Here is a 26,656-nt window from a genome sequence, read left to right as displayed (position 1 = left end):
AAGACTGTAGGAGCCCCGGAGGGCATCACCTAATCCCATGTGGGGATTTAAAAAAGCTTCCCAGAAAAGAGATCATCTCAGATGCGATTAATCGCAATAAAAGGCTTTTTAATAACAGCACTTAGCTCGAGGGTGGGGCGTGGAGTTTCCCGGAGAGGAAGTAAAATCCACCCCTTCTCCTTCTGACAGTCCCTGCTGTCTTGTCTCTGCTTAGCTGGATATTCTTGGCTTAAACCGCCGCCAACGCCCAGAACTGTCCCGCGTGGCGCCTCACCCTGGGACGGGTAGGAATTTTGAAGAGTCGGGAACGTCCCGCCTTGTGGCCGAAGCTTGGTTTCCCGGCAGCCTTTTTGCCCGGCTCCACGACGTACGTCTACGATTCTTGTCACGTGCGTCATAGCGCCTGCGCTGCTTACTTAGTTAGCGACGCCCGCCCAGGGTAGACTTCTTTTCCCGACGTGCTTCGCGGTGCGCAAGGGGTAACGGTAGTTGTAGTCCAGCCGGCCCTTCGTGCTGGTCCAGCCACCGACAGGATGTCGGAGGTACGACTGCCACCACTACGAGCCCTGGACGACTTTCTTCTGGGGTCGGCACGCCTGGCGGTTCCAGATCCTTGCGACACGCAGCGTTGGTGCCATCGTGTCATCAATAACCTTCTCTACTATCAAACTAACTACCTTCTATGCTTCGGTTTCAGTCTCGCTCTGGCCGGGTGAGGGGAGGGAGCGAGGCTTGGGTTGGTGGGAGACGCCTTGGAAAACCGGGAAGAGGGGGGGCCCTGAGCAGGATGGGGTGTGGAGTAGGGCCGGGAAGGGCGAAAGCCTGGGGGCCTTTGAAGCTGGAGTAGCTTGGTTATGGGAGGGCCTGGTGGAGGATGGGAGGGTCTGGCACGAAGACCTGGGACTGCGGAAAAAGTGCAAGACTGAAGGGGTGGAGAGAGTGAGCTGGGAGGTGGTTCCGAAGACCAGGTAGTACCGGAAAGGGAGACCCGGAGACCCGAGAGTACTCTGGAGTGACTGGGATGATGGGAGTTGATCAGAACCAGGTGAAGACAGCCCTGGAGGATTTAGGACAGAGTCCTCTGCAGGCTGGTGGGGCCGGGGTGCTTTGTGAAGTTGGAGGGTTTTTGGAAGGTGCACCTGTATGAGATCTGCGCCTGGAGGGGGAGCGCACTAGATGCGGCAGGGCATATTGAGCTAGAACCTGCTGGCGACGACCCAGACGGGGCAGGAGAATCTGGAGGTACTGGGGGAAGGGACTTGGGCAGGGCTGGAGGGATGTCTAAGGGGATACAAAGCAAGGAAGGGGTTCTAACTAGGGATGAGAAACAGTGTATCTCTAGAGAAATGGGAGAGTGGAGGGGCCGTCTGGGCTGGGTCGGGAGGGGCCGTCTGGGCTGGGTCCAGAGGGCCCTAGGAATATGGATCTCCAGGGATGGACTCTCAGTGGGCAAACATGGGCAGGCGGGGGGTGGGGGTAGGGGGCTTGCGAAAGAGCCCTGCATGGTAGAATCAGAAGACCACAAAAATGAGGGTTGGGAACCCAATGCATCTAGTAGAATGGGAGAAGTGAGACCTCAGGAAGAAGGTACTATAGGATGACGCAGAGAAAGCCAGGGGCCACAGGGGTCTTAAAAAGTCTGGATCTCTGGACCTGTTTGGAGACTAGTAGAATTTGCTGGGCTGGGGTGGGCGTGTGTATGTGTATTTGTGGGGATGCCCTATCCCTGCCTGGCTAGCTTAGCTTCCCTGTCTCCACAGGTACATGCGCCCGTTGCACATGCTCCTAAGCGCTCTGACAATGGTGCTGGCCCTGGGCGGACTGATGTGGGCAGCTGAGACCCGTGCAGCTGTGCGCCGCTGCCGTCGAAACCACCCGGCCGCCTGCCTGGCCGCAGTGCTGGCCATTGGCTTCCTCGTCCTCTGGGTCACCGGTGGCGCTTACACCTTCCTGCTCAGCATCGCCGGGCCAGTGCTTTGTGAGTCCCTCAACTGTGGGAAGGGCCAGCCTGTAATTCAGGCACCAGGCCTGCCCTACCTTTCTTCCTGGGTTAAGGGGGTGGAAACCCTAGGGGACATAACTACACCATCCTTTATACTCTTCTGGGAAATTCCAAGGACCACATCCGGCTAGCAGGAGCCCTCCCTGGCTATGCCCCCGTTTCCAAAATTACTGGGCTACACTTTCAAGATCAGAGGTATCCTGGCCACTCACGATTTCATTGGCCTACCCAGGAGCCAGTTCCCTCCCATGGGCTCCAACTGGCTGTGAGCTAAGGACTCTTCCCACTGACCCCACCCCCTCTCGGTACTGTCCACAGTGATCCTGGTGCACGCCTCCCTGCGCCTGCGCAACCTTAAAAACAAGATTGAGAACAAGATTGAAAGCATTGGTCTCAAGCGGACACCAATGGGGCTGATCCTAGAGGCGCTGGGACAAGAGCAGGAGGCTGGATCCTAAGTTCCTAGGATCTATACCCTGACTGAAAGAATACAACCCCCCAACTCCCACCCAGACATAAGACCCTAACCCTTTTCCCAGCCCTTGATATAGGCACCCTGAGCTCCTTGCCCTCCTCCCACTCCACAAAAAAGGGACAAAACATCAAGCTATCTATGACAGTACCCATCCTGGTCCAAAATTAGGCTCTCCCTCTCTCACATACAGCGCCCATTATCCTGGAAACCACAGCCCTAGACTTGGGACCAACATTGAGCCCCAAATCTGGGGCTCAAGACCAGAACATCCATGCCCAGTAGCAAACTGGATAAGGAGACATTCCTAACCCCAGTCCTCTATCTCCCCTGTTCAGCCTCAAAGCTGGAGCTTGGGGCAAAGTATTGTAACATCTTGACTGCAAGTTCCAAGCATTTCAACCCTCATTCAGGTGGGATCAGACATTCTGACCCTGCTGCTCCTCTGATCCCAGGTGACCACAGTCAGTCCCACTTACTACTCCTCCCACCCACTTACCCATGTATGTTCCAGGACCAAGGGATGGAAGCATATGTATCAGTGTTTGCTGCAACAATAAAAAATTGTTGCTTCTTTCAAGCCAATCCAGGCCTCATGAGTAAAGTCCTTGTGATGTCAGTGAAGAGGCCTGCTTTTCCCTGCTGCTGGAGACTTCCTAGCTGTCAACTGTGTGGATTGAAGGAGTGATCTTTCAAACCCCTTACCTCTGATTTGGTGTTAAAGCATAGAAAGCACACAAGGGTATTGGTTACTATCATTTGCATTATTAAGGACTTCTCGCTTATTTTTAATATTTTCGTTGGAAAGGCAACTTAGATTTACGGAGAGACAAAGGTCTACCATCTGCTGGTTCACCCCTCAAATGGCCACAACAGCCAGAGCTGAGCAGATCAGGAGCCGGGAGTCTCCTCCAGGTCTCCCAAGTGGGTACAGGATCCCAAGGCTTTGAGCCATCCACCACTGCTTTCCAAGCCACAAGCAGGGAGCTGGATGGGAAGTGGAGCAGCTGGAACATTTACTGTCACCCATATCGGATCCTGGTGCATGCAAGGTGGAGGATTCAGCTATTGAGCCACTGCACCAGGCCTACTGTTTTGCATTATTAAGGGTTCTTGTTTGAGGGTGACCATAAATCGGAGCAGAGGCAAAGGAATTGATCCCATCACAAAGCCAGCCACAAGCAGGTGGCACTTTTTATTGCAAAGGCAGATTTGCAGAGAGGAGAGATAGATCTTCCATCTACTGATTCACTCCCCAACTGGCTACAGCTGAGCTGATCTGAAGCCAAGGCCTTCCAAGTCTCCCATGTGAGTATAGGTACGCAAGGACTTGAGCCATCCTCCACTGCTTTCCCAGGGCATAAGCAGAGAGCTGGATGGGAATTGGGGCAGCTGGGACTAGAACTGGCACCCATAGATGCTGGCAATGCAGGTAGAGAATTGGCCTGTTTAGCCACCATTTCAGCCCTAGCAGATGGTACTTTCATAGGCTATTTACACATTTTTCTTCCTGTACAAATACAAGTGGAAGGGAATTGCTGAGCTGCCACATGGGAAGCCTGCATCCCATACTAGAGTGTCTAGTTCTAGTCAGCTGCCCTGGTTCTCACCCAGCTCCCTGCCAATGTGCCTGCACAAGGCAGCAGAGGAAGGCTCCTTCTGTCCTTCTGCCACCCACATGGGAGGCCTCAAATGGAGTTTAGGTTTCCTGCCTTTGACTTGGTCTAGCCCTGGCTGGTTGTTAGGAGAGTAAACCAGCAGATAGAAGGGTTCTCTGTGTTTCCTTCTCTGTTACGCTTTGTCTTGTAAAAACATATATACTTTTTTGTTGTTTTTATTCTTTAACATATATACTTCTATTTTAAAAATTAGGAAACTGGCAAAAACTGATTATCTTTTACCTCCATTTTCTCATGAACTTCTGGCAAGTGCCCTAGTATACTATCCATTCTTAATTAAAGGTGTGGGCCTGCAAAACAAGGCAGATACAGGACCAGTGCATGGGTTCAGTTTGCACATTTATTATAGAAATCCCCTTCCAGTGTGAGTAGTGTCTTGGGCCCAGATCCATTTGTACAAAAAGAAAAGTTGAACACCAGGTTAAGGGGGCAGGGGAACCCCCAACTCCAGAAAATCACAGACAGATATAGAAAACACAGCTTGTGTAGATTCGTTTAAAAAGTGAATGGAAGGAAAGACAAGGAAGACGTGACGTGGCCTGTGGCCCGTGGCCGAACGTCACCTGAGGATTTTATTGGCATCTTTGGATGCCAGGTTCAACCACAGCAGCATCCCAGGACACAACCTGAACCCGCTGGCTCTGCCCCTGGCCCCTCCTATGGTGCCTCCTAATTGGGCATGGTCAGGGCAGAGGCTGAGGGCCCAGACAGCGATGGGGGCTCCTTCGGGCACTACACCCAGAGCCTTTGATCCTTCCAAATGTGAGCATAGTGCCCATCTCCCCAAAAACTGCCCTGGTGGGGAGTGTGGCAGGGAGTCCTGTTCATACCAGAGTCTCCTGGCTGTGCCAAACAGGGCCCCGAGACCCTACCTGGTCCATTCTGTGGGAGGGCGTTCCTGCATGGAATAGGTTGGGCATGGGGACAGGAATGAACCCAACCAGGATAAGATCACAGTTTCCCTTTTTTAATAAAATGCCTAGTGCGGGGGCAGGGTGGGGGAGTAGGAGAAGACAGTGAATACCTAAATCACAACTGTAAACAGAAATGGAGGAAGGGGCGTGGACCCCCCCATGATTGCACTCCTACCTCCTTGAAGCTGGCTAGGGTCCCTCAGTCCCCGGCACAGTGTTAGAGGAGGAGCAGGCTGTCAGTCCCACTCCTGGGCCTCAGGGAGCCAGGGGCCTTGGAAGATGAGCTTGGTGCTACCCCTACCCCACCTCACCCCCTGAGACTGACAGCAGCAGCTCTGTCTCAGGGCTCAACAAGATGAGCTATGTGCTCCCCAGACTGGAGTCATGCCCAGGCCAACACGGGGATGTTATCAGAACCAGGTCAGACCAGCGTCCCTGGAGTCTGGGGGTCAGAACTGGAGGACTGGTCCCCGTCTAGCGTCACATCACTTAAACGAGCACTCAGCTCCGGGGGATACAGGAAGTCCGCGTAGTATCTTTGGAGGGGGTAGCAGGAATCCGGAAGACAGGCAGGGCAGATGGAGAAGAGAAGAAACAGACAAGACATGGAAAGAGAGAGAGAGGAAGAGGCTCATTAAAGAGGTGGAGGCAGGCACAGCACAGCACAGCACCACACTTCTGGGTTCCCAAGCTTGGGGCATGCAGAAGAGGAAGGTGGGCAAGGGTGTGCCTCCCTCTCAGTGGCCTGGCTTCTGTTCAAACCCAGTCTCCAGTAGCCTGCTACAGACCTGCTGTCACCAAGTCCCCGAGCACTAGTGCCAGCAGTGCCCCCCATCACTCCATCCCTACCCCCAGGCTGAGGCTGCCACTTGATTCCTTGTGGGGTCTAAGTCATTAGCTACTGTGTCTGGCAGCTCCCTGGCCTGTGCTGGTAACCTCAGCAGCTACCTCAAGAGACCCCCGAACCCATCAGTAAAAGCACCCTCCTCCGTACCTGCCAGAGACAGGGGGCGCCGTGAAACTCCTCGAGTGTGGGAGAGGCGCCTGGCTCGAAGCCCCGTACTGCGCTTGGCCCACCTCAAAGCAGCGGGAAGGCAGGAAGGGTGGGTGTGGCGGGCCTGCATGGGGAGGCACTGGCCGGCGCTGGGGCCCCGCTGCCAGTCCCGAGTTCCGGATGTACCAGTCCCTCAGCCCCTCCAGGGCAAGATTCTTGTGACCACGTTCACCAGCGGGGGTGATGCGGGTGGGTGGGGGCATCCACAGCAGAGGGTTGGCATGGCCCTCTGGACCCTCAGCAGCCTCTGGGGGCAGGCCACAGGGCTTCGTGCGGGCAGCACGGGTGTGCAGGTCCTTGCTACGGAGGAGGGGGCTGCTACCATCAGTGGCATATGCAGGTGGTGGGCCAGGGACCATGGCCAGGAGCCCATCCCGACGGGACAGGGGTCCTGGGACCTCAGCTGCAGGCAGCAGCTCCCCCCAGCCTGCTGGCCCACTACCACCACGGAGGGGCAGGCCCCGGTCGAGGGCACAGTCCAAGAGGAAGTCCCCACACACAGGTGGGAGGCGGGGAAGCCCGCGGGAGGCAGGGGCAGCTGAGCTAGGCCGGGCTGCTCGGGGAGGGTCTGGGGGACCAGCTGTGCGGGAGGAGAAGGCTGGGGCTGCCTGGGGGCGCTCATATAGCACCTCACTGCTCTTGCAGACTGGGGGGCCAGCAGTAGGGGGGGCCAGGGGGGCAGGTGGGGAGGCAGCTCCTGCTCCAGCTGCCCGGTCCACCAGCAGGGCCTCAGAGCTATTGCTGCGGCGGGTACGAGCTGCGAAGAGGGAGGCGCGATCGGAAGCAGGCTCTGCCCGGGGGAAGCCCATCTGCGAGTCCTGGCTGCCGGACCACTGGCGAGAATGGAGGCCTTCAGGTCTACGGTGTAGAGTGTATCATGGGAGTAGGGTCAGAAAAATGAGGCAGATGGTCCCAGTGCTCTCCCTAGTTCATCTCTTTCATAATCTCCACTCTCACATCTCTGAAATGGGTTCCAGGGCTAGAAGCTGTATGTATTAAGCTGTTAGGGAGTAGCACCAAAAGGCATCAGGGCTTCATCCTGGCCTGGAGGGTTCTGGGCTTGAAAATGTGCAGGGCTCTTGGGGCCATGAGCTCTTAGGAGGCTGTGACTGAAGCACAGGGCTAGAGAGGAAGCCAGCACAAAGGACTCTTGCTAATACACCTGGCGCCTCAATGCCTGCCTCCCGCCTGGTCAAGGCCCTTCTCCCAGCTTGGCATAACTTTCAGGATGCAGTCTTAAGACCTCAGATCTCAGGCCTAGAATTGAAGACCCTGTCTGCGGTCCCTGTCCCAGCCACCAAGAGTGAGAAGCACCTGACAACCCACCCTGACAAGCTATCATTTGTGTAAACCCACAGGCAGAGCAGCCTTGGTTTGTTCACAGCCTGGCCAAAGCAGGCACTGAGCTAAGTGTTTAAGCAGCAGGACAGTGAGAAGAAATAGGGAGCCCCTGCACTGGGTTGATAGCCCAGGAACTCAGTTGGCTAGGAAGCAACTCCAACCTTCCTGTGCTGCTGTTTCCTCATGTATAAAGTGGGAAAAACAATAACACCCCTCAACTACACACACACACACACACACACACACACACACACACACACACACACACACACACCCACACACACACCCAGCTCGGGGAATTTGGCGATGATTCAATGAGCTGGTAACATGGAAAGCACCTGATTTCTAGCAGATGTCTGGGACACACTGGCCAGAATTTTCAACGCCCAGGTATTTCAAGGGCACAATATGCTATTATGCCTGTTTCACAAACAAGGCGGGCGGTGAGGGTGGGGTTAGGGGTAGGGAGGATGCATAGAAAAGCTCACAAACTTTGATGCTTCTGCCCCATACTCCCACCCTATTCTCCACCAAGACAACTTGTCATCTTTTCAGCCCAGCCTCCCATGTCCTCCTGCACCCTACCCAGCACCCTCAGTGAGAACTAATGGCTCCCACTCTCAAAGCCTCCTTACTTGCAGAGCTGAGGGCCAGAGCCCCGGGTGAGCACAGGAGTGGCAGGCACACTTCGCCCCTCAAAGCTGGAGGCACTCCTGGGGAGCGAGCGTGTGGGACTAGATAGAGACAGGTGGGTGGACACTGGTCAGGGATGCCCAACCAGCAGGCCCCCCTGCTAGCCGGGGCTTCTGGGGAAAGGAGGTAAAGGGTTCCCACTCACCTGGTGGGGCTGGCCACAGAATTCCGTCTGCTCTTCAAATCCCCATAAAGATCTGATGGGGGTGGTTTCCATGGGGCTCGCCGCTCGGGGCTCCCCCCAGACACAGTCCGCAGCTGATCCCAGGCTTTGGGTGGTGATGGGCGCTCAGCCAGCGAGAAGCAGCCACGAGGTTCCTCTGGATGGGAGGAAGAAGTAGAATCTGATGAGAGGGGTCCATGGCAGGGTGGGGGTGGGGGGAGCAGGGAACCAGTGGATTACAGCTGTGCTGTAGCAGAAGGGCAGGTACTAAGACAGGTGGAAGCAGACTAGGGAGGAGTGTAGGGGTGAGACAGGGCTAAGTGAGGTGGCAAAAAGGGCCAACAGCTAGGTCTGGGATTGAAGACACAGTGGGGGCATGGAGCGGGGAGGGTGAAGCGACAAGATGGAGGAGGGTCACAGGAAGGAGTGCAGCTAAGGAGGGACTGAGGGGAGAGATGGAGCTGGGCACAGGTCCTCACCATTGTCATGGCTGGCCCCAGACTCGGACAGGGAGCTGCTCTCCGAATGCAGAACTACGTCCTCTACAGGTGAGAAGAAGCAGGCCTGACCCTTCAACTCCTGGTACCACCCCTTTACACCACCGGTTGCACTCCTCCCTGCCCTAGTCCCTCACCAAGAACCCACCTTTAGTGGGCTCCAAGACCACCAGCAGCAGTCTGGGTCCTCCCTTACCTGGTCCCTATGGGTCAGTGTCCCTTCCCTGCAGTCTGCTTTGTTCTGACTTTCTACAGCTTGGATCCCTTAAGTTGCCTTCTGGCTGGGCTTCACCTTTTCACCCACATCCCTTAGCTACTGTCCCTAGCCCATCCTTTTGCTCCCTGGTGAGTCACGGTGGGCCTGGCTCACCTTGGCTGAGCTGATTGAGGCGTGTGCCCAGACAGACTCCCTGGGTAGTCATGAGTGCACTCGTGGGAACTGGCAGGGGCTGGGGCGGTGGGAGCCCTGGGAGGCCAAGGCAAGCTCGCACGTCCCCGAGCTGCTCCTCCAGCTCGTGGAGTCTCCGCAGTGCATCGGCCTGCACCTGGCGCCGGCGCCGGCGCTGCTCTGTGGTCAGCTCAGGAGCCAGGGCCAGGCGGCGGGCAGCGGCTGCGATCTGTTGCTGCACAGATACTTCGCGCTCCAGGGCCTCGAGAGCCAGCTCCTGCAGGGCACAGGCAGAGTGGGACAGGGTGAAGCACTGGGAATGGCCAGGTACACGGCTCAGACCCTCTTCCCAGGAATGAGTCTGTTCACCTCGGGGCGGAGCTCCTCAGTCGTCTGGGGGGAGCGGTGAGGCCTAGCTTGATGAGGGGTGGGGGTTTACCCATCTTCCTGGGGGTGGGAGCCTTAGGCATCAATACTCTACCCCCTCGCCTTAGCAGGAACCCGTTGCATTTAGCCTCTCCCTCCCCTGGCTTCAATGCTGACAGTCCTCTGCTATATCTGTCCTTCCCTGCTGTCAGGCACCTGACACCCATCTGCTCACCTCGGCAGGGCACAAGGAGTGATGTGCTGGGTTGGGGTGTGGTGGAGGGTAGGCACGGGCTGCAGGGGGCCGCCGGCGGACCAACTGGGGCCGCTCACCAGGCTCCAGTGGACACTCAGGGGGTAGGTGGCCAATCAACTCCTGGGGGAGGCAGGGGGCAGAGATGACCAGGGGTTAGCCAAGGGGAATAGGGAGAAACAGTGATGAGCCCAGGAGCGACAAGTCTTCTCAGGAACTGGCACTGTTCAGTACCTCCAATTTGGCCATCTCTCTCCCTCTTCCTGAGCGCTCTACAGGGCAAGTATGCTGTGTGCACCCTCAGCTCTTATTGGCCCAGACTGTGGGGGCAGCAACATGGCAGGCAGGAAGACCTGCTTTGGAATTCAGAATTCTTTAGATTTCTAAAAGTGAGCAGCCTATATACACTGACATCCCAGTGCACTCCTCAGGGTCTGGGTTTGTTTGGACTCAACTACATGACTGAGGACAAATGGTGGCCACTCATGCTGAAAGGGGACAGTGGAAACTACAGATTATCCCCAACATTTGTCCATGGCCTCCTTTGCTGCCAGTCTTCAGAACTCTTTGTCTTTTGAGGTTTGGCCAATTCTAAATTATCAGTAGGGGACTGTGCAGCTGTATCACCCTAGAGGTACAGATTCGAAGCCATGTAAGCCAGCCTTGAAGGAGAGTGAAATACCAGAACATCCACAGTCCAGGCAAGTGGCTTACCAAGTGCTACCTCATTCTCCACACGGGGATGTATGGGACCCAGGCTTCTCATCCCCATCAGACACCCTACCCCTGGAGGGGAAGGGAAGAAGGCCCTCACCGCCTCCTGGAGACACACTTTGCGGAGCTCCTGAAGCTTCAGGCTCAACGCCTCCTGCAGGGCCCGCTGCCGGTCAAGCAGCCCACGCAGCCGCTCAGACTTCACCTGGGGGGCAGCCTCTCCAAATGGGGCAGCTGGACACAGAGGGAGCAGGGATCAGTGGCCCAGCAAGGAGCAACCCTCCCCAGGCGAGCAGGTGGTGATTCAGAGCAGGTGGAGGAGGCAGCAGGAGGGGGAACCAGCTACCAACCTGGGGTGCTGACGGTAGGTGAGCTGATCAGCTGACTTTTGACTTCCATCCTGGTGCTGTCCGGAGGCCGGAGCTGATGGGTACACAAGGCCTGGCAGTGATGCAGAATGCCATTAAGGAAGTTTATCCTGTGATTCCCCTACCACCCATTCCCTGCCAGGTCCCGGCCTGCCACAGCTTCCCATGTCCCAGCTGGAATAAAAAGTACCCTGACCCCACCACCTGCTTCATCTGCCCTCTGGGGACATGTGCTGCCGTCTGGACCCGCTTGGCCCGGTACCTTGGCTCCCTTCCCATGGAGTGGGAGCGCAGCAAGTGGAGAGCAGGGCCGACTTACAACGCCTCCTCAGAGGCCCATGGGCCACAGCCAGGAGTCTTGCCTGGGGAGAGAATTCATGGCACAGATTCAGATAACAACAACAACCAGTACTCATTAAGCACCTGGGTGCCTGGAACAGCTACCCACTGTGCCTCGTTTAATCTTCACAGCCACCCGCTGATGGTGGTTTTCTCATTGTCATATGAAGATGACAAGAAGAAGGGCATATAGAGAGATGACATTACTTATCCACAGCCCAGAACATCCGAAACCCACTCCCTCACTAGAGCTCTGCTTGCTCCAGTCCCTCCAACTTCCTCCTAAGCTCCCTAAGTCCAACAGGCCTCAGGGCTTTTGTTCAGGCTGTGGCTGCTGGCTGGTCGACTGGCTGGTTAAAGCAGAGCATCTTCTCACTGCCCCAGGCCCCTGCTTCTGACGTATCATACTGGGACTTAAATGGCATGTCCTGAAGAAGGCCCTGTGTTAGGACTTTGCAACTGGTGTCCAGTTAAGTGATTATGCCTCTGCTCTCCCGTGTGCCATGAGGACAAGAGACAGATCTGTCCTATTTTCATCAGTAGCTCCAGTGCTGGGAATGCTGCTACACAGCAAGTGCCCAATGTTTGCCAGCTGAACAAATGATGGAGTCAGCGAAGGCTAGTGTAGTTAAGCCAGGGTTCAAGTCCATATTGCTTGCCCTGGTTCTGGTCTTATGGCTCTGGTGCAGCAACTTAAGCATTCCCTTGCTACCAGGGTCCCTCCAGTTCCCCTCTCTCCCTCAGCCTGGCCTCAGACCAGCATGGGCAGTGATCTTGCTGGGCTCTGTGAAAAAGCAGTCTACAGCCACAGATAACAAACCACCTGCCTGCTGCCTCCTTCTCTGTCTCCAGACGCATGGCTGGCAGCCCGTGGAGCTTCCCTGGATGGTCGCCAGCCCTGCCCTTGTCCCCTTGTCTTGAGTTTGCTCCCTCCTCCTCCCACATACTGCTTGTTCCCCAGCTGGGCAGCCGGGTGACATCACCTCCCACCACCTGGCCTATACTTGGTAGCAGGTGACTGAGAGGGCCTAATGGGGCCACAGAGTTCCCATCTCCGCCCACCTGGAGATGCACAGCTTGTCCTGACAGCGTGGCCAGGTATGGGACAGACTCAGGCTACCACAGAGGCCTGGGCCCAAGCCCCTCCCATATCTCTACCTCTAAGGGGCTGCCAATCTTACTGGAGTTCCACACTGACATTGGGTCTGTGCCTCTCCCTGGAAGCAGTGGTGCCCTGTCCTCTGCATTGGGATCAGGGCTCTGACCCGAGCTCTGCGTGGAGGCACTCTCACACCCACCCTCTGAAGGCTGCCAATTTCCAGCGTGGCAGTGTTCCCTTAATGGTTCAGCTCACCCATCACTGCCCCTCAGCTTCTGATGCTCTAATAAGTTCAGCCCCCACTTGGGGTTGGTCAACTGTCCCAGAGCTCCCCTGAATCTTTGCCCACCCAGCAGAAAGCCAATGTCCTCCCCAGATGAGCCCATTCACCAAGTTGTTCTGCCTCATTCCTGCCTTCCCTGGGAACTCAGAGCATCGTGGAAGTCAACATGGGGTCCAGACAGGAATCCCCGCTCCACCTAGTCGGCCTGACCTCAGGGACATAGTTGAGGCATGAATCATGGGGTCACTAGGCAGGCTAGGTAGGGTCAATGCTCCACACCCCCACACCCCCACAGCCGGCTCCCGAACCTCTACCTCTGCTCACCTACCATCTACACACTGGCCTTGGGACCAGGGGCTGCCCTGTCCCCATGAAGCACCAGGTGGTAAGAAGGGGACCCCAGCAGCCCCCTCCCCAACACAACTCCCTTGCCAGGACCTGAGTCTCCCATGGTCCCAGGACCCATCACAGGAATGGACTATAGCAGGAGAGCTACATGGGGCACCCCCCTACACACACACACACACACACACACACACACACACACACACACACACGCCCAAAGGCGGGCCCAGCAGGTTTTTCAGGTCTGCCCTTCTGACACTACAAGCTGAGAAAGAAATTCCTGGCGGTAATGACTGTTTACAACCAAGACACCTCACCCGGGTGGCACCCCCCTCCACCACACTGTGAGCGGACCCCCACTTCTGTATCCTGCCACCACTGGAACACAAACTCCCCAAATCTGGACTCTTGCAGCGGGGGAGGAGGAGAGGAAGTGGGGAAGCAGAATAAAGAAGGGAAACCCATGCTTTCCTCCTCCTTTATTCCTCATTGACCAGTCTGTTCATTTCCGGCCAGGAATCAGTTTTCTGCCAAAAAGGAAACTGGGTATCTTGGGCTTTGCCCCTCGACTCAGGCACTCCTTCCTGGCTGGACCGCCCCCCCATACTGCCCAACAGGCCACTCCACCTCACAGGCTGTTTCCGAGAGGCACTCAGCATGCCTCACCTCACCCCCATGCCCTCATCCCCCGCCACAGGGTCCCAGGTGCTCACCAAAGGCTGAGGATGCTGGGGGGTGGAAGCCTCAGGCCTCTCAAAAGCACAGTTGTCTCTCCCAGGGCCTGGCTTGGTGGGTAGTGGCCGTGAGCAGCAGTGGCGCATGCCTTGGACGCCTCCTACTAGGTAATGGCCCAGCCTACCTGGCCAGAAACTGGGCCGGCCCACCCCTTTTAACCCTTGCCTTGCCTGCCATCAGGGCTAGGGCCATATCCCCTTAGGGTCCCTGGTTTGGCCAAGGAAACAGCCTGGAACTCCCTCTTCCTTTGGATCCCACAGCCCAGAACTTATCTCCCCCCCAATACCCTCCCCGAGTCTCTAGACCCGAGGCCTGGGGCAGAAGGGCTAAGAGTCACGGGAGTAGCAGCTGCCTCTCCTGTTGCCCCAACTAGCAAAGGATTAGAGTCTGCGGACCAGACAACCTTGAAGCTCTGGGGTGGGGGCTTGAAGGCAGCACATTCCGGAGGCGGAGTTGAGAGGCCTGGGCACAGGGCTGGAGAAGAGGGCTAGAGGCATTCAATTCCCACCCTTGCTGGGGAAATAGCCTCAAGTCAGGGCCAGGACAAGCGGGCCTTTCCAAGGAGAGGCCAGGTCTCACAACCCCACCACCTTCCCAGCTGCAGAAGGAAGACCTCCCTGAGGCCCTCTCAAAGCCATGTGTACCTGAACACCTGGTGCTCCCTGAGGTGACACAGGCAAGGCAACTGAGGGCGACAAGTCTCCTGTGCCGGGAATGCTTCCACCCACGGCAATGTAGGAGCTTCCTCTGCCCCACCCAAACCCTGGCCCCTGCAGCAGCCCTGACTCAAGCCAGAAGGAAAGCAAACTGAGGAAAGAGAGGACAGTAGGACAGTGCCCAACCTGCTTGGTGGGCAACCAAGCTGCCTCTCTATTAGCAGCGTCCAAGCACACGGAGGCCTCCTGCCACCCCTGCCCACCTTTCTTCCTGAGTGGGAGACTTCCTGCAAGGGACACAAAGGCCCCTTTCATCACCCTCCCCGCCTCCCCTCCTTCCCTGCCCAGGGCTGCTGAAGACAGGCAGGGAAGGGTGGGCAGATGGCAGTTGGTGGAGGGTGGAGCGTGGGGAGGGGGAGTGTCCTCTCTTCCTTGCCCCCACCTCTTCTTATGGGCCACCGGGGATGTTGGGAACATGGAACATGTTTATAGAACTGGGGCCAAGAGAATGTGGCTGGCAATGCAAACTGAGTCTTAAGGCTTAGGTTTCCTCATCTGTAAAGTGGGGAAAAGGTGGCTAGAGAGACAAAGAGGCCAAAGTAATTTGGGAAGGCATTTTCCCAGTGTAAGAAAACTTAATACCGTGTCATTAACAACTGTTAGTAATAACAGCAGCACACTCCCACAAAAGTAGGCAAGTAGGGGACAGTAGGTAACTGGACCTTGCGGGCCAGGCAGACAAGTGAGAACAGTGATCCACACACGTCATTGCCCCGTGCACAACCTTCAACAGCCCCACCATGACGCCTCTCCCCAGGCGGGTCCTCAGCCTCACTCGGCTCTCATGGCTGGTAAACGGGGGATCTGGGATTCTCTGCCCTGTAGTGCCCACATTACTGCTTGGACAAGTTACTTAAGCTCTCTGGGCCGCCATGTCCTTATCTGCTAAATGGCTATAAGGATAATGATCTGGAACTCACAGGGTTGCTGTGAGCACGAGATGAGTTCATACATTGAAAGCCTGCATGGGCCCGTGCCCAGCTCATGCGAGCTGCTCATTATCTGCTAGCTGCCACATCTCGGGTATTCCTCTTTATACAAATACACATTTTCTTTGACTCAGGGTCCTGTAGCAGAGATAGTGTTGAAAGCCCATGACTCCAAACCAGGGCTCCATGTGTTCAGGGATCTTTGAGACAGAGTCTATATCCCTTTAACCCCTAAACCCTCCACACTCACTGCCCAGATATGCAAGTCCAATCAGATATACTTGAAACAGAGCTGTTTTCCCTCATGATCTGATCTCTCCCTACTCACCACTAAAAATGTATGATACAAATATATTCAGATACATGGCCAGAAGTCTCACTACCCAAATATAGGAACTAAGGGTACACAGAAACATTTTGAGCTAGAATAGTTACCCTCTCTCTCTCGTGCATACTTTACTGACCACACAAAGTGTAAGAACCTGATAGATACACCTAACAGGGTACCCTTGCTATTTCAACTTCTTGCCCTGGGAGCTCAGGGGAGTGAACAGCAGAGATCTGGACACAGTTCACAGAATCATCACGGGAAGTTGCCCTAATCATTATGTAAGACATGACAATTAGGGGACAGTGCATTGGCTCAACTGACTAATCCTCCACCTCCAAGTGTCAAAATCCCATTCATGTCCTGGCTGTTCCACTTCCCATCCAGCTCCCTGCTTGTGGTTTGGAAAAGCAATGGAGGATGGCCCAAAGTCTTGGGACGCTGCACTCACATGGAAGACCCAGAAGTTCCTGGCTTCGGACTGGCTCAGCTCTGGCTGTAGCTGCTATTTGGGGAATGAACCAGCAGATGGCTAAATCTTTGCCTTGCATGTGCCAGGGCCCCATATGGGCACCAGTTTGTGTCCTGGCTGCTCCATTTCCCACCCAGCTCCCTGCTTGTGGCCTGGGAAAGCAATGGAGGATAGGCCAAAGCCTTGGGACCCTGTACCCACATGGGAAACCCTGAAAAAGCTTGGGATCAGCTCAGCTCCACACGCTGCAGGGAGTGAACCAGTAGATGTAAGATCTTTCTGTCTCTCCTCTCTGTATATGTGCCTTTCCAATAAAAAGTAAATAAATCTTTTTTTAAAAAGGAAAACAATGTAAGCACAAAACATAAATGAGTGACACATTATCCTCTTTTTATCCATATCCTCCTCATCTATTCTCAGAATCAAGGAAGAGTGCAAAAGATGGCAAAGGAAGCCCATATTGTATTTGTCATCATTGAACTTGCTGGATGGACCTGACTCTGACCCTGGGTGATTACCTGTCCCATCGCCTTCCCCCCAGACCAGCCTCACAGAGGTGAGGTGGTTTTGGCACCCAGATGTTCACTGCCTACTGCCAGAAGAAAAGGGAATAAACTGAGCTGATCTGAAGCCAGGAGCACAGAGCCTCTTCTGTGTCTCCCACGCAGGTGCAGGGTTCCAAGGTTTTGGGCTGTTCTTGACTGCCTTCCCAGGCTGCATGCAGGGAGCTGGATGGGAAGTGAGGCCACCGGGATTAGAACAGGTGCCCATACGGGATAGACACAGCTCCAGCTATTACGACCATTTGAAGAGTGAATCAATGGCCGGAAGATCTTCCTGTCTACCCTCCTCTCTGTATACCTGACTTGCCAATAAATAAATAAATAAACTAACTAAATAAATAAATAGGAATGAACTATCAAATCCTGAAGCCTCAGACCTAGAACAGATTTTTTTTTTTTTTTTTTAATGGCGAGGAAAGCATAGATCACATACCCAGGATCAAGACCAGGGAATGAAGGTAATGTGACCTAGATGATTCATCACACTGGTGGGTCCCCTAACATCTGCATATTTTCTCAACTTCTGCCCCTATCACGAGACAGCCCCCAATGAAGCACAGCCAGAAACATGACCCAGACCTTTCAGGCTCTCAGACTTGTAGAGAATCACTGAATAATTTAGAATATTCTTTCACACATGGGGAGGGCAAGGAGCATCCCAATAGTTTCTTGTCTTCCTAGGGCAGTAAGAGAAACAACAGCTCTATGGGAAAGCACTGGGGTGGAGGTCTGGGAAACTACACAAAAACCCCACAAGCTGCACAAAATTCACAAAGCTGTTCCCTCTTATTAAGGAGAACATGTCAATGAACTTCCGAAGTGCTAGGAACCGTCATGTTCATGGGCAGGGAATAGTGGGACCCCTGCTCTGAGCTCAAAGTGGGCTGGGAAGCAGGTGTTAGGAAGAAAGGAGATCTGAACAGGGTAGAAGGGTGTGACAAAAGGTGGCAGAGCCAAATGAAGAGAAAAGAAAGGATTACAGTGAACCAGACAAAGTTATCTTGGGATGGAGGTCAAACAGTAAGACAGGGAATGAGTCATAATGCTGGTTAGGAGATGAATGCACTAGGGTTCAGGACAGGGACAGAGGCAAAGTACAACAAAGGGACAGCAAGGCAAGTGACAGGTGCAGCACAGAACAGAAGCCAGTTAAACTGCTCAGCATCCCATATGGGTGCAGGCTCCAATCCCAGCTGCTCCACTTCTGATCCTGATACCTACTAATGCACCTGGGGAAGCAGCAAAGGATGGTCCAAGAACGTGGTCCCTGGCACCAATGGGGGAGACCCAGATGGAGTTGCAGCTTCCTGCCTTTGACGTGGTCCAGCCCCATTTGGGGAGTGAACCAATGGATGGAGGGCCTCTCTATCTGTCTCTTCTTCTCTCTCCAGCTCTACCTTTCAACTAATACGGTTTTTGTTTTGTTTTGTTTTAAGAACAGAACCCAGAATGATATGACTGGGACAGGCCAAGCCAGTGGTCAAAAGAAGAGATAGGAACAGGAATCTGAAAAGACCAGGACAGAGAGAGGACAGGAATGAAGAAGGTGATGATACAAGAAAAGGGGGGGGGGGAAGTAGGACAGGGTTAGCACCACGGCAAGAGTTAGGGGGTGCATACAAAAGGAAGGTGGCAAACTGGGATGAAGACTGGAGTGAAGAAAAGGACTCAGGGATATAGTACAGCATGGGGTGAAAGTAAGGAAGTCATAGGTTAGGAATCAGGACAGAACTGGATAAGATAAACTAAAAAATCAACATGGGAAGGGGGTTCATGGATTGGATAAGAGTTAAGGGGACAGGTCAAGCACCAGGACAAAAACTGGGGTTAGTGTTGGGCATCAGGACAGAACAAGATGGACTTCAGAGCTGGGGCAGAGTTAGTCAAGGATATGCAATCAAGTCTTTGATCCTATGGACACAACTGGGGTCTGCACTGAGTTTAGGGGGACAAGAGGATGAAGATCCCATCAGGTCAGAATGTGGTTAAGTTAGGGATCAAACCAAAGGTCCTGAAGCCAAAACCTGCAGGGGGTTGAGATAAAAAAAAAAAACAGCTAGTCAGGTCCGAATGGGTCTGGAGTGAGGCCGCAGGGTCACAGGTCGCGGATATCAGCACAGGTACACCCTCGTCAGCGTTTCCGGGCCCTCAGCTCGCTCAGTCCCTTCCCTGGCTCTCCAACTGGGGTGTAGTGTGGGGGTGTCTTACTCACCAGAGGTCCTCACCCGCAGGCGAAGGAGGGGTCGGAGCAGGCCAGCAGGAGTGGTGGGCGCGCCCCGTCCCTGGCTGCGCCCTGCTCGTCCCCGGGCGCGCGCCTTCGCCTTCTCTTCCGTGCCCTGCCCGTGGGCCACGCTCAGCCGCGCGACTGTGAGTCGTAGTGACCAGACGGGGGTCGCCGGGAGGGTGCGAGCGCCGATCAGGTCGCCGCCCCTCACCCTGCACTCGGGGCGCGCCCGCCCCCAGCGGCTCGGCCACCTCGCCACCGAGCGCGAGCCTTGGGGTGGGAGGGTGGGGGGCGGGGCGCGAGACCACAGCAGCGGCGAGCACCAAGTGCGCAGGCGCCAGGTCGGCTGTTCGATTTTCCTGCCCTGGGAGCGCCAGGAGCGAACCGGCTAGGAGCGCGTGCGCACAGGCTTTCTCGAGGGCGGCCAAGTCCTCCCCCAACCCCGTTCGGACCACGCCCCCTCGGCCAGCTGACAGGCACCCCGCACAAGTCACCCTGCAAGGACCCCCAGGCGGTACAAGCGGTACTTAAGCTACTCTCTATAAGCCCTCACATCTCTAAACTCTCCAGTTGCCATCGCTGCATCTCCAAATGCAGCGCATATCACGCTCTATCATCCCCCAAATTCCATCCCCAAAGAAAGTCCTGTCCACTGATCCTGAGCAGTACTTCTGAATCATCTCCCATGGGCATCCAAGCTGCACAAATAAACCACTCCCTCTTGACTTTCAAGCTTTTTCCAAATCACATTATATCAAAGTAAAGCTATAACCTTTAAATTGCCCATTATAGCTATCAAAATTACACCCAGATTAACTATTGTCTCAAATGCACCCCAAACTGTGTCTCAGCAATCTCCAAATCTCTCTCCATTTATCTCTGGATTTCAATATTCAAATTTTCTAAATTGTCTTCCTCCTCCTTCTTCTTTAAACAAATGCATTCTCCAGTTTAATCTGATCTGCCACAAAGAGAGCACTGGAATTTTTCTCTATATCCTAGTGTAAAACAAAAGAGCAAGACCACATTGTTCAAGGTCTATCAGTGGATACAGAAAACTATCTTCCATCATTCCCAAATTATATCCCTAAATTACTGGCCATTGATCCTAAGTAGTATCTTCAGTCCATCCTGATGGACACTCAAACTGTGCCAGTAGGCTACCTTCCACTACCCCCAAGCTACCTACAATCAGCCCATATGCTATTAATCTCCAGACAACACTTCCAAATCATCCTCCACCTGTATCTCATATGCACACAAAACACCCTCCGTTGATCCCAAACCATTCTCCTTGTGCCCTCTGACAGCACACTATTGATCCCCCAAGTGGCTCCCCAAGAGCCCCCAACACCACTACAAACATTATCAACTCGCCCTGGATGTGTCTGCTTCAACCTTAGCTCAACTCAATTTCAATTATCACCTGCTTTATCTCCAAATCACCATCAAACCGCCTTCTGCTGACCTCTCCTTTCCTCATCAAGTCACCTTCCCAGATCCCTGGTCACTCACCTGCATGCTCCTGACTGCACTTTGTGCAGTTTCCCATGTAGACCTCCAAGCAGCTCTCCGCTGATAAAGCTACTCTACGATGATCCTCACAGAAATGATTTTTCAAGTAACAGAAATGATTTTTGCTATAGTTATCAAATTGAAACATCAAATCATACTCTGGTGGCCCAAGATATGTCCTCCAAGTCTTCCAGTGACTCAAGTGGATTCCAAACCATACTTTAGTGATCCAACTTACAACAACAAAAGACTCTCTAATGATCTCTAAAAACTTACTACTTGACATATTTTTAAGTATGATAAAAGTCAGCCATTTTTAATCTATGTAAACAAAAATGTGCAAAACCACCATAAAACAGCCACAGGTTTAGAGCATTTTCAATCCACTTAATCAATTCTCATTCTCATTCCCAGCTATAGGCAAACTTACATGATCAAGTCATAGATCCTCAACTTTGGTCTCTATAGATTTGCCTTTCCTAAACATTTTATATATAATATGTGGATTTTTCTGTTTGGCTTCTTTCTCTGAGCATAACGCTTTTGAGGTTCACCTGTGTTGTAGCAGTTTTCAGTACTCTGCTTCTTAGTAGTTCCCCAGCTACAAACTACAACAGTCCTTTGACACCCAGCTTACAAAACAGGCTTCCCATATGTTGGCAGTGAAAAACTGGGCAAACGGAGACTCTAAGGTGGACTATGTCAATCAGTGGATTCTGCAGCGACCTCATCATGCTTGGAGCGGTGAGACTGGCAACAATTCATAACTGTCGAACTATCAAAACCACTTGAGTAGGACCCTCAGAGCATGCCTCACATTGGGGACCTGGAATGGGTGGGAGGCTGGGTGGGGCTTCTCTCTTTATCTCCCCCTTTACCTCAGATACAGGGAAAAAATGTGGAAATAATAGTCTTACCCACTTTACTGTAGCCCTTGAACCTTTGTGCTATAATTAACTATGTAAAGATTGTAAAAAATAAAGAAAAATGAAAAAAAAAAAAACACAGGCTTTCCAACATTTGCACTTGTTAACATACCTGTGTTGGGACAGGCATTTGGCACAGTAAGATGCTGCTTGGGATGCCTTCATCCCTCAGGGAAGTGCTTGGTGTCCCAGTTCTGCCTCTGATTCCAGCTTCCTGCTGTTGTGCACCCTGGGAAACAACAGATGACAGCTGAGTCTCTGCCACTCACATAGGAGACTCAAATTTCACACTTCAGCCAATTCAGCCCTGGCTGTGGCTCTCATTTACAAGGGGAAACAGTAGATGAAGGCTCCATGCTCTCTGCTCTTCAAATAATAAGCAGGTATTTTTAAAAAGATGTATTTTATTTTTATTGGAAAGGCAGATATACAGAGAGGAGAGACAGAGAGGAAGATCTTCCATCCGATGATTCACTCCCCAAGTGAGCACAACGCCGATGCTATGCCGGTCCGAAGCCAGGAGCCTCTTCCGGGTCTCCTATGCGGGTGCAGGGTCCCAAAGCTTTGGGCTGTCCTCTACTGCTTTCTCGGGCCACAGGCAGGGAGCTGGATGGGAAGTGGGGCTGCCGGGATTATAACTGGCGCCCATATGGGTTCCCAGGCGTGCTAGGCGAGGACCTTAACCACTGCGCCATCGCGCCAGGTCCAATAATAGGCAATTTTTAAAAGATGCCTGAGTCCTGTGTCAGAGTTCAAGCCATACACAGATTCCGGCTCACTCATGACTCCAGCTTGCTGCTAATGCAGTCCCTAGGGAGGCAGTGGTGATGACTCAAGGGATTAGTTTCCTGATACCTACGTGGGAGAACTGGATTGGGTTCCTGATGGCTTTGGATTCCTATTGAGGCCATTCCAGTCATCTGAGGAGTGAGCCAGTGCCACTTCTCAAATAAATGAACAAGCAGGCCCCCAAAATGTTCTTCAGACTACATCCACAAACTGTCAACTCACTATACCCTCAACCACTGCATTGATCTTTGGTCAGCATTCACCTGTTCTTCCTGAGCCTCATCTTTATTCTTAATCCACCTCCTAACATCTCCCATCACACTCTCAAGTGGCCAATTGTCAACTCCCAAGAATATCCCCGAAGTAATCTTTTGGTGATATGCAACACTACTCTCCAAAACTTATAATCTCCTTCCAAAACCACCCTGCCAACAGCCACCAAAATCTCCCTCTGAATACCCACCAGCTATCTTCTCTTGGTCCCATAACTGCAGTCCCAAATACTAACCCCAAACCATTCATCAAAGGTTACCAGGTCCACCTTTATTTTAAATTATGTGCAACTATACCCACAGAAATCTACCAAAATTTTTCACAATCATACCACTTAAACCACTATCCAATAAATCCCAACCACTCGCTAAACTGCCCATCAATAACCCCTGATGTTACCTGCAAATATTCCTCATTTATCTTCCTGGTCTCCAACTACACCTCCAAATCACCCTTAAGTGACCCCACCCTGCAGTAACCCTACTGCAATCTTCCCTTTGATAATTCCAAGTATACACAAATGACTGTTTTCCAATAAATCCTAATTATATCCTCAAACAATCTCAATAACCCCCAAGCTCACCCCTAAGTTCTTCTAGCGATCTCCAGTTCTACCCTCAATCTATCTTTATTAATTTACTGCAGCGGCTATAACTGATTCCCACATACTTGGTGGTTTAAAGTAACATAAATTTTATTCTTTCACAGTCTGGGAGCCTGAAGTCCAAAACCAATTTCCTCAGGTCAAAGTCAAGGTGCCGACAAAACTGGAGCTCCTTTGGAGGCCTTAGGATACAATGTTTTTGTGCATCTCCCAGCTTCTGGTGGTTTGTGACGTTCTTTGGTCTATGACACAATCTCTGTCTTCATGTCCACATTGTCACCTCCTCTTCTGTTATTCAAGTCTGCTTCTACCTACCTCGTGAAAGAGCACTTGTAATCATATTTAAATCTGCCCAATAATCCAAAACTATCTCTCCCATTTCAAAACTTTTTTTCCCCAAAACGTTTAATTGCTTCTGCCAAATCCTTCCCCATATAAGGTAACATGCTCCTCCAGACATTAGGATGTGGGCATTTTTTGGGAGGACCTTTGTTCAGCCGACCACACACAGTGTATCACACTATTCTATGACAGTGAACAACTCAACTCTTTTAACTACCTTACCAAAGACTCGACTATATTGATAAACACCCATTGTTTCCCTACAATCTCCCTAACTGCACCCCACACCGTCTTCCAATGCCCCAATTGTATCCCCAGTCCATTCCCCAACAGCTCTCACCTGCACCATCACACTGTCCTCTAGCATTTCCACCCTTCCAGAAGAACTTTAAAGGATCTTTCAGTTGCATCCAAACTGTCTTGTCATAGAACCACAACATCACCCCCAAGTCACCCCTAATCACCACTTATATCCACCTGTAAACACCATAACTTAACCATCAACTATCCTCTCACCTCCCTCCACAACTCCTTTTCACTTCAACCCACAGTAGTCTTGCAATGAAACCCCAGCTGCAGCAAGAAAGCAGTTAAAGCCACTGTTTGCAATGCTGGCATTCCATATGTGAATGTCAGTTCAAGTCCTGGTTGCTCTGCTTCTGATCCACCTCCCTGCTAAAGTGCCTGGGAAAAAGCAGAGGATGGCCCAGGTGTTTCAGAGACTGAGTGGAGTTCCTATCTCCTGGTTTTAGTCGGGTCCAGCTTTGGCTATGCAGCCACTTGGGGAGTGAACTAATTAACGGAAGATCTCTCTTTCTTCCATGCCCCCCACCCTTCTTCTCCCACCCCCATGTCACTTCGTCATTCAGATACACAAGTATTTGAAGAAAAGAGAGGAGAGAGAGAGAGAGAGAGAGAGAGAGAGAGAGAGAAAGGAAGTTGAGAGGAAGAGACTATGAAAAGAGAACTTGAGAAAGATGTGGGCACATTGTACAGGCTATGAACAGGAAAGCATTTGTCTCACTTGTCATAAAGACCTTTGAGCCGTGTGTGTGAAGCTGCTGTTTGTAGGACGAGGGTGTGTGACAGGATAATTAAGCCTGTAGATGTAATGCTTTAAATATTTGCTCCCAGTCTGTCGCAAGTTTTTTCACTTTGCTTGTGGCATCTTTCGTCAGACTGTAATTTTCTACTTTGCCGTGGAATGGACAGGCTGTACAGCATGGAGCTGTGGAGTGCCTGGCCCCATACCCTAGGTTTGACGATCTGCAGTGAGCTTGCAGTGGGAAATGATTTCACTTTGCTGCACCTAGCTGCCTGGATGTATAGGCTGGCTAGCAAATGGAATCCTCTTCAGAGATCTGTTGTGAGGATGAAAGTGAATTCATGCAGACAAAAACAAAACAAAACAAAACAAAAGCCAAGAATGACCAATGACTGTTGGCTATTGCAATTTTCTTTGTATCTATTGCTTTATTTTAAGCTTCCTCTTTTCTGCCCTGAACCTGAAGCATACCTTCCAGAAATACTTTGTCCTAACATTTTTATAGCTTTGCTTTTTATGTTTATATCCCTCGCCAGTCTGGAATCAATGTTTCTGCATTGTGAAACAGGCATCTAATCTCTTCCCTGCAAGATAGTAATTTCTCCCCCAAGCCATTTTTTTTTTGTCATAGTGCCTCTCTCTCCCAGTGAATTGAAATATTATTTTTTAAAGATTTATTTATTTTTATTGGACAGGCAGAGTTACAGAGAGAAGAAGAGAAAGAGAGAAAGATCTTCCGTCTGCTGGTTTACTCCCCAGATGGCTGCAATGGCTAGAAATGAATCAATCTGAAGCCAGAAGCCAGGAGCTTCTTCTGGGTCTCCCACGTGGGTGCAGGATTCCAATACTTTGGGCCATCCTCCACTGCTTTCCCAGGCCACAAGCAGGGAGCTGGATGGGAACTGGAGCTACTGGGATACAAACCAGTGCTCATATGGGATCCTACGCGTGAAAGGCGAAGATTTAGCCACAAGACTCCCATGCTGGGCCCAAAAAAATCATTTTTATTATTCGCTGATTTTAGACTGACATTTAGATTTTGCTGTTTTTTATTTGAAAAGAAAGGAGAGATAGAGACAAAAACAGAGACAGAAAGAGAGACATAACTTCTATTTGATGATTCACTTTCCAAATGCCTGAAAAAACTTAGGGTGGGCCAGGCTGAGATCGAGAGCCCAGAACTCCATCTGGGTTTCCAAGGTGGGTGGCAGAGATCCAACTACTTAAATCTGCTGCTTCCTAGGGAGTGCATTAGCAGGACATTGAATTCAGGAGAAAAGTCGGGGTTTGAACCCTGGCATGCCAATATAGGATGCAGGTGTCAAACACTCACCCTCATTTTTTTAAGTCGTTGATTTAAAAAGCCAAGGATTGTATTTTTTTTTTTCATGGCAGAAATAGACACACATTCCCCCAAATGACCACAATAGTTGGGGTTGGGCTAGGCTATAAGGAGAAGGCAGGATCTCAATCCAGGTCTCCCACATGGGACTCCCAGAGTCTGCATTAGCAGGAAGGTACTGCTGAAAATTCAACCCAGGTATTCTGACGTGTGCATTAGCAGGAATCTTTTTTTTTTTTAAGATTTATTTTTATTATTTTTTTATTGGAAAGGCAGATATACAGAGAGGAGAGACAGAGAGGAAGATCTTCCATCCGATGATTCACTCCCCAAGTGAGCGCAACGGGCCAATGCTATGCCGGTCCGAAGCCAGGAGACTCCTCCAGGTCTCCTACGTGGGTGCAGGGTCCCAAAGCTTTGGGCTGTCCTCCACTGCTTTCCCGGGCCACAGGCAGGGAGCTGGAAGGGAAGCGGGGCTGCCGGGATAGAACCGGCGCCCATATGGGATCCCGGGCGTGCAAGGTGAGGATCTTAACCACTGTGCCACCGCGCCGGGCCCCAAGAATCTTGATTGGAAGCAGAGCCTGGACTCAAACCAGGTGCTCTGAAATGGGATATGGACATCTCAACATCTGTGCCAAACAAATGGCTACCCCTGAGAAAAATTTTTTTCTTACTGTGAGCCACACTTCATTTAGTCATTTTGAAAAGATTTATTTGTTTTTAATTGGAAACGCAGACATACAGAGAGGAGGAGAGACAGAGAGGAAGATCTTCCATCTGATGATTCACTCCCCAAGTGGCCGCAATGGCCGAAGCTGCACCGATCCAAAGCCAGCAGCCAGGAGAACACTCTTCAGGGTCTCCAACATGGGTGCTGGGT

At 52.2% G+C, this 26,656-nt stretch overlaps 2 protein-coding genes and 1 non-coding gene across 4 annotated transcripts; 1 reads left to right on the top strand and 2 right to left on the bottom strand.

Moving 5' to 3' along the window:
• The first annotated feature begins 175 nt into the window (after positions 1 to 175).
• On the top strand, positions 176 to 3,059 carry PRAF2 (PRA1 domain family member 2). The gene is made up of 3 exons (XM_040999065.1): positions 176 to 712; positions 1,761 to 1,978; positions 2,321 to 3,059. The coding sequence occupies exons 1-3, from the start codon at positions 534 to 536 to the stop codon at positions 2,458 to 2,460; spliced, it is 537 nt and encodes a 178-aa protein (XP_040854999.1). The 5' UTR covers positions 176 to 533; the 3' UTR covers positions 2,461 to 3,059.
• A 1,423-nt stretch (positions 3,060 to 4,482) lies between these two features.
• CCDC120 (coiled-coil domain containing 120) lies at positions 4,483 to 11,266 on the bottom strand. Of its 2 annotated transcripts, none has more exons than XM_040999037.1 (9): positions 11,109 to 11,266; positions 10,887 to 10,977; positions 10,637 to 10,770; positions 9,805 to 9,945; positions 9,186 to 9,480; positions 8,798 to 8,860; positions 8,301 to 8,475; positions 8,098 to 8,196; positions 4,483 to 6,979 (listed from the first exon to the last, which is right to left on the bottom strand). In XM_040999037.1, exons 1-9 carry the CDS (start codon positions 11,181 to 11,183, stop codon positions 6,037 to 6,039), a joined length of 2,016 nt encoding a protein of 671 aa, XP_040854971.1. In that variant the 5' UTR covers positions 11,184 to 11,266; the 3' UTR covers positions 4,483 to 6,036. The 2 variants fall into 2 exon arrangements, with proteins under 2 accessions (XP_040854971.1, XP_040854977.1); XM_040999043.1 differs by lacking the exon at positions 11,109 to 11,266 and having other exon boundaries at positions 4,483 to 5,603; positions 6,062 to 6,979; positions 10,923 to 10,935.
• An 8,606-nt stretch (positions 11,267 to 19,872) lies between these two features.
• LOC121171927 lies at positions 19,873 to 19,991 on the bottom strand. Its single transcript, XR_005886181.1, has one exon. It is a non-coding gene; the product is annotated as a small nucleolar RNA SNORA31 (small nucleolar RNA).
• Positions 19,992 to 26,656: the final 6,665 nt, after the last annotated feature.

Source organism: Ochotona curzoniae, unplaced genomic scaffold (assembly GCF_017591425.1).
Source record: "Ochotona curzoniae isolate NIBS_2020 unplaced genomic scaffold, NIBS_Ocur_1.0 contig_1274, whole genome shotgun sequence".
Lineage (NCBI taxonomy): Eukaryota > Metazoa > Chordata > Mammalia > Lagomorpha > Ochotonidae > Ochotona > Ochotona curzoniae.
The sequence above is the reverse complement of the archived record's forward strand: the minus strand, read 5'-3'. Positions and strand labels throughout refer to the sequence as shown.

Excerpts from the sequence above, each read along its gene's own strand:
- CCDC120 (XM_040999037.1), bottom strand. The coding sequence starts at position 11,183 with ATGGGAAGGGAGCCAAGGTACCGGGCCAAGCGGGTCCAGACGGCAGCA. Across the intron at positions 9,481-9,804 it reads ACTCCTTGTGCCCTGCCGAG|GAGCTGGCTCTCGAGGCCCT; the intron begins GTGAGCAGATGG and ends TGTGCCCTGCAG. Across the intron at positions 8,861-9,185 it reads CCTCAATCAGCTCAGCCAAG|AGGACGTAGTTCTGCATTCG; the intron begins GTGAGCCAGGCC and ends TCTCACCTGTAG.
- PRAF2 (XM_040999065.1), top strand. The coding sequence starts at position 534 with ATGTCGGAGGTACGACTGCCACCACTACGAGCCCTGGACGACTTTCTT. Across the intron at positions 713-1,760 it reads TTCAGTCTCGCTCTGGCCGG|GTACATGCGCCCGTTGCACA; the intron begins GTGAGGGGAGGG and ends CTGTCTCCACAG. Across the intron at positions 1,979-2,320 it reads CATCGCCGGGCCAGTGCTTT|TGATCCTGGTGCACGCCTCC; the intron begins GTGAGTCCCTCA and ends TACTGTCCACAG.